The sequence below is a fragment of the Sciurus carolinensis genome, chromosome 4 (assembly GCF_902686445.1).
Source record: "Sciurus carolinensis chromosome 4, mSciCar1.2, whole genome shotgun sequence".
NCBI lineage: Eukaryota > Metazoa > Chordata > Mammalia > Rodentia > Sciuridae > Sciurus > Sciurus carolinensis.
The window spans coordinates 27,529,145-27,536,257 of record NC_062216.1 but is presented as its reverse complement, the minus strand read 5'-3'; the positions used below and the strand labels follow the sequence as shown (position 1 = coordinate 27,536,257).

The 7,113-nt window shown below is 39.0% G+C and overlaps 1 protein-coding gene across 1 annotated transcript; it reads right to left on the bottom strand.

The window, feature by feature from the left end:
* Window positions 1–481: 481 nt before the first annotated feature.
* On the bottom strand, window positions 482–1,060 carry LOC124982667 (60S ribosomal protein L38-like). The gene is given in 3 exon segments (XM_047549647.1): window positions 482–522; window positions 845–928; window positions 931–1,060. Coding segments are annotated over 3 exon segments (255 nt in total).
* Window positions 1,061–7,113: the final 6,053 nt, after the last annotated feature.

The following is a 7,113-nucleotide window of genomic DNA, read 5'->3' as shown; positions in this document are numbered from 1 at the left end:
GAAAATCCAAAACTACAAGCAGTTGCTATCTACAGACTGTGAAGTTGGTGGTTCAGTCAGGCATCAAGGTGTCTCACGCCCTAACATATGAACAGATGCTCAGTTTTCTGGAAAAACAAACATGGACACAATTTGTGGATGCTTCACAGCTCCAAGTTTACCCATTACACAAACACGAGTGGTTTATGCACTTTTCTGGGCAGTATATACATTTATACAAAAAAAAAAAAAGAAAAGAAAAGAAAAGGATACACAGAGAACGATTGTTTTGCTGGGTGTGTAGGTGAACTTTGATGGAACTTAGTAAGGAACACAGAACATTTATTACCATGATCAATGGCTCTCTGGGGAGTCATTTCCTTGCCCTCCTCGCTGGAGGTACAGGATTGCAGTGACAGTGCTGGGTAAGAAAGGAAGAGAACAATAGATTCTGTGAGTTCAAGAAGCTGAGGTTGCCCTCACTGAGTGGGTGGTACGAGCATCAGTCCTGAGCAGCACATAATTCAGAGGAGTGACGGATTCCTGTGCAATGTGGAAATAACAAAGGGGGTAAAATGAGAGCAAATTATGAAAGTGCACTTGAATCACCCAAAGTGCTGAGGATTTTTCGTGTCAACAGATTCCACTATTGAAAAGCCACACGCCTGGCGAATTTCCTGATCAAATCCAGGACACTAAGTAACACTAAGCCACCCAACCATATTACCCAAACCAGACTCCGCCGGGTGTTGAGCCGACTGGATCAATTAGAAAACAAGTAACTTTTTCACCCTTTTAAAAACAATGAATGAACAAATTTTGTTTGTTTGAATTTTTAAAAAATAAATATAGTTAAGTCCGTAACCCGGGTTCATTTCAGCTTTCCCTGCCACACCCGGATGAAGGGCTGGCTTAAGTTCCTCTGGCTTCTCTTTGTCTATGAGGACAAGGTATGAAAGTATTTGCTGCATCAAACTTTTAACTTCATATAATCCTTATGTTTCTTGATCTTGACAGATTTGGCATCCTTTTGCCTAGCTGTGAGCAGAAAGTCCTTGATTTCCTCAATTTCGTAAGGCATGGTGACCAGAGAGGACCCTGACAGGCACAGCCCTAGATAAACCTTTGTCGCCCTCTTCACAAGAGTGCTTAAAAACTACTGAGGTTCTCCTTTGCTCTGTATTTCATTTCCAAAGTCACAAAGCAAGAAAACTGACCCTGGATAACGTTTTAAAAAACATATTTTAAAAAATCTTTTAATTAAAACATATTCATTAAATGAGACTCCTGTTGCTTCCCTTGGCCATGTTCTGTCCTTCATTTAATTTTCCATTTACTAGATAAACTCCTGGCACTATCCAGGGACATATTTGGATGTTTTAAGAAATCAGATGCCTGGTCACTACATTTTAGAATCACACAGAGGTAAAAACTGGGGAGGAAAAAAAAAAGCTTTGCAATGAATGAAAGCCCCCTTTGGGAGTGTATCCCAGCGCCCAGGGCGCCCCCTGGAGCTTTGGCACCCAGAGATGTGCAGCGGTGTTGAGAGAGAATTGCCAGGGCTGACTTGGTGCTGAAGATCCATGATTGGCTTTGACATTGGGTGGAGGATGATCAAAAGCCTTCAAAAATCAGCCTCCGAGGGAAGCTCTGTTGTCTTTTGTCTTTTCCAGCCTAGTGCTTTCCCCACTGCCCCCTGCCAAGATAGGGACTGTCAACACGGTGATGCTCCTAACTCATACTTTTAATGAGGGGGAAAAAAAACTGAATTATGAATCTAAGTTCTATAGAATGAAAGATTTTTTTTTCTGTATAACAACAGATCCTAAATGTGTTGATTATCAGAGTCCCTTGATCATATGAGGAGATTTAAAAAAAAAACAAAACATTTCTAGGATGCCTAGCTCACAGTCTGAATCTCTGGGCACAGGGTCAAACTCAGCAATCTGTAATATGAATGTTCCCAGATGACTCCAATGAGCAGCCATCTTCAAGAACCAGAGACTGAGGTTAGCTATTTTTTAAACCACGTACTTTTAAATGTATCTTTGGAGATTTCACTAAAACATTCTGCTTGCGCTTTGTTCCCAAATCCAACACTTTACCAAGTCACACTATCTCCTTCCATTTTCTTTGAATAACTATGGTTTTTAGTTGTAGCAAATTCAGCCCTGCAGAAGGACACATTAAGCTCCATTTTTATTAAACTTACTATGTAACTTAAATCAAGAGTTTATCATTTCATAAAATCAGAAAAGACCTCTTAATTCTATTTTTATAACACTCAAATTTGTCATCTATTATCTCCCGGGATGTTGTAAAACTTTTTAAATTAAACTTCTCTGAGTTCACTTAAATTGCTCAAGTTGGAAAAACTCTGCTTTAGATTTTAGGAAAGACTCCAAAGTCAGGTCTGGTCTCCTCTATGCTCTCCCATCCTCCTGCGTCCCTGCCCCACACCTGTGCAACAGAAGCTCTCACCTAAGTTCCTTTCCATTGAGGTCCAGGCAGGAAAACAGTTGCCACACTAGGTATTTGAATAGGGAATTTGGGAAATTTATTATGGATGTTAAAGGGTGAGAAAGCAAAAAGGGCCATTATGAGCACAGCTACCACTCTTAGGGACAAAACTGGAGTTAACAAAACTAGCAGCTGGGACTCAAGTGTCAGGGTAGGGGCACTGCCAAACCACTGCTGGTGCCCTGGAGGTTGGAGGATGGCATCCTGGCTGTGGGACTCTGACCTCTGATGGATCCCTCCCTGGATGCTGCTGCTACCACAGGACTCGGTCCAAGTATAGTGAGGTTCAAGAGTAAGGAAAGAAGCTGAAGACAGGAACCAACTACTGCAGCCAGTGAAAGGCCATCAATAGGGTGACACGTGAAACAGCCAAAGAGGAAGACGGAAAATCCTTTCCCACTCCTCTTGCTGCCCAATCTCCTTCTAGGATGTCCTAACAGGAAGTCAACTGACCAATGCAAAAGGTGGTCTTCAGAGTCTTGATCTCTGCAACACAAAGAGAATACCTTAATCAAGAACAGGGCCAGACTGTCCCTTGGGTCAGGAGAGCACTGGAAGTTGCCCTGGCAGGAATAATGAGGTTAAAGTTTTTGTTTTCATGGCTATGTTTTTTTCTGATGGTCAAATAAATTTGGGGAAACCAGATTTTATTCCACTCTGGGAATTACAGTATCTGTTAGCTTGCTTTATTATTTATTTATTGGTGGTAGTGGGGATTGAACTCAGGGCCTCCCTCCTGTTAGGCAAGTGCTCTTCCACTGAGCTATACCTCCAACCTCCAATAGCATATTAAAGGACCTGAGAAGTCCTACACTAAAGGAAAAATTCTTTACTTGGCTTAATTATTTCTAAAATTTATTTAGTGTAGACTTTCTTCCTCAGAAAATGTAATATTTCTCAGAACTTGCAAACTTTGTCAGTGCTATTCTAAAGAAGTACTACATAAGTCCAAACCACCTTTTTATCTATTAGCTTCTAAAGTTGGGAAAATGAAAAACAATATATCTAAGTGAAATCAAATAATTAATAAGAAGACTAGAATTTTCTCTGCTAAGTATTCTACTATTTCTCTTTCATGCTTCTTGTTATCTGTGAATTGGAGATCCTTGTCTGTCCTTTACCATACTGTGTGGGAACAAATTCCTCACTAATCCTGTGGAAGGATCACTCCCTTCAACAAAGACCACCAAGCAGGCTGAGGTTGTGGCTTAGTGGTAGAGCACTTGCCTTGCATGTGTGATGCACTGGGTTCGATTCTCAGCACCACATATAAACAAATAAAAATAAAGGTCCATCAACAACTTAAAAAAAAAAGACCACCAAGCTCAGCAAAATCACACAGAAATGGTGGAGTTACATGGAACTGTATGGATCATCTCAGGGTGCCCTGGGATGCCCAAGCTGCCTGAACACACAGAGCTTGGAAAGGGAGCTTGGGAAGTATAGAAGTCTCAGGGTTGTGGTTATTTCTACCCCTCCATACTGCCCCAAACTGGAAGGACCACTGATGGTAAGACCTGATGCTGACAGACCTGAGACAGAGTGGAGCACACTCAAGTTTGGGGAGTTGAACTGGAAGACTGTGTCGACACAGGGTCAGAGGCCACCATTTGGCAGGTGCAGGTGAGTGAGTATAAAAGGTTTTTTGCAAAGACCCATGCTGAGAGAAAAAGAATGATCAGAATGAGTGTGAGGAGGAAAGAATGAATAACCACTGGATCATTTTCCAGATCTCATACAGACTAGCTCAAAATTCTTCATATTTAACTAGAAAGTTTTGTTTTTATAACCCTGCACTGTCCAACTAATATAAGTGGCTCCCTCAAGTTACGCTAATCTGGTTTTACCCCTGAGTTGAATTTTGTTCATGAAGACTACTGATTCCTGTTTGGAAATCTGGAATTTTCTTCTTAGGCAAAAGCAGTTTGAGTTAATTTTACGAATTAATTTGACTATTTCAGTTCCTACCCTAAAAATAGGTATCAAAAAGTTCCAAACACTTGAATGTAGGTGCACATAACCTATAGGACTTCAGCACATTTCTCTGCATCACAATGTGCTACCTATAGACCTGACAGATGTTAAATTCATACTAAAACATCAAGGCCTAATTCTAGTACTGAGAACCTTTCTGTCCCACTCATTTGGAAGATAATCAGTTGAGACAGAAGACTGGAAAATTTGTCTCTAACGTTGGCACAACAAAGGTCAGATGTTCTTGGGGGTAGAGACAGGAGAAACCACACCCAGTTAAATATCTATAGTTCCAGGAATTAAAATCTCCTGTTAACAACTCAGCCTAATTCAGAATTTTCTTTCTGAGATTAAATTCTTTCATTGGATGTGGCTTCATTTCACAGGAAAAGCAATGTTCCCAAATATTGCCCAAGTAAGCCTCCTACCACAGACTTCTCCAAGGAAGAGAACCTATAAAGGGTTACTTGTACTTCAAGTTCTTTTGCCTTAGGGAATACCACATCTTCCACCTTTGAAATGCTCTGGCTTTGTCTTGCTTATCTTTCATTTGATTCTCATTTTCTGTATCCTCTTGAAATGAATCAGTCTGTGTTCCAACTTCAGAGGTAATACAGATTTCCCTTTGCTCAGTGGGCCACAACTGAAGGCTAGCAAACACCCCGCTCCCAAATCCCCCATTTAGTTCTGCTCCTTGAACCCCAGCATGTATAAAAAAGATTGATCTAAAAATAACAGAGTACCCTCTCACCCCTAAGTGGAATTCTGACTCTGATTAATTTCATGAGTAAGGTGTGGACGGCACATAAATTAACCCATTTGTAGGCCTGAAAAATTACTTCTATTATTATTTCACTAAGAATATTTATTTCACTCCTAGTAAATACTTCAGCAGTATCTACTTTGTCTCTTTAATAAATTTAAACATTAATTTCATAGGTTATTTCTGAACTAGGATCTAATTATGTTGGCTGTTATATCTGATGATTCTGGATTGTTGGTGCATTTTGCAATTAAAAATTTCGAGCTCATGTTTGGTGGGACTTTATCTACAGAAATCCTATGCAGCCTGGGTTGAAAATACATCTTTCTAGAGAAGGCTTTGAATTACTTCTATTAAGTGCACTGTATTATTACCAACCTGATATTGTTTTGGGTTTTTCTTTTTTGTTCCTTAAAGAATCTAGGCCTTCCAGACAGTATAAATTCAAATCATAAACTGGAATGAGGGCAACCTGAGGTTCTCAGTTTTTCTTGTGCTCAGGGGTTTCCTTTCCTTCTCCTTTTCTTACTAAGGGAAAGGATCAGGCAAAGCCTGAAAGTCTCCTTTAAGTCTCACTGTGAGAGGGAATGAATGATTTAAGTTCTCCTATTTCACAGTTCCATAGTTATTCAAGGGTTCTTTGAGAGTCTTAGAAATAATTTTTTGCCCCTCTTGGGCCCAAAGATTCATCAACTGCACTTTGGTAGTCATTTAAACCCATCCCTAGCATTAACCAGACTGGCAGAAAAGTAAATCCAGAGGAATCAAAAGATCAGTTTTTAAAAAAATTAGTTTCAGGGTACCCCCCCCCCCCGTCTTTCACAATAGCATTTTAAAGCATGCATGTTTTATTTCATCTAGCATATCCAAGTGATTTAAAGTAAAAGTGTTTTCAGATTATCCAGTCAGAAATATTGCTAGAAATTAAAGTCTTAAGTGGTTATTTTTTGTGTATTTCACTTTGAACATTTCCTCTTTTTTTTTTTTTTTTTTTTTTTTAAATCAGTGATTCCTTTGGATCTGAAGTCACTTCTGAAAATGGACTAGTTTGATCCAGGCATGGTGATGCACACTGGTAGTCCCATCTAACTGGGAGACTGAGGCAACAGGATCACTTGAGGCCAGGAGTTCAGGGCCTGTCTGGGCAACATAGAGAGAGCCTGACTCTTTAAAAGAAATAAAGAACTTGTTTGATAACCACTTTTGATCTTTTACAGACTTACATGGAAAATACCTCCTTAGGCAAGGTGAAAAGAATTGAGCACTTATCTGCCAATCTCAATCATTTGTATGGAGAGTACATTTCCTCCTCTTGCTGCTCAGTCTTCATAAATATGGTTCTAAGGTGGTCTCTGACTCCCCAAAATGAAACATAGGATGTGACCCCTTCCTTATTAGAAATCAGTTTTTGGAAAAACAAGCAAACAAAAAAGAAACAATCCTATTCTCAAAGAAATTTAGGTTCTCCCTGGGAAAATCAAGATTCATTTCTTAAATCTAATATTTGAAACTTTTTCATTCTCTATTTTTCTTTCACTCGACTTTAATAGAAATCTTTGGGGACATTATAAAATTGTGTCTTCACAACAAAATTAACTTTCTATTTGATCAATTTAATCAAACCCAATGATCCATTTTTTTAAAAAAATTATTGAATTGAGTAATAGTAATTAGAGGAATAATTTAGAAAAATTCAAGAGTGATATTGGAAAAGTGGGTAGAGTAATGCAAATTTTATATGCTAAACAGAACATTCAAAAGGACTTATGATTTTTGAAAACTTAGTAATACAATGTCTGTTGTAATTTTATAGATCTTAGGGAGGATATTGCTTAGCCTCTCTTGGATAACTGTTGTACTGATTACCAACATAGTCA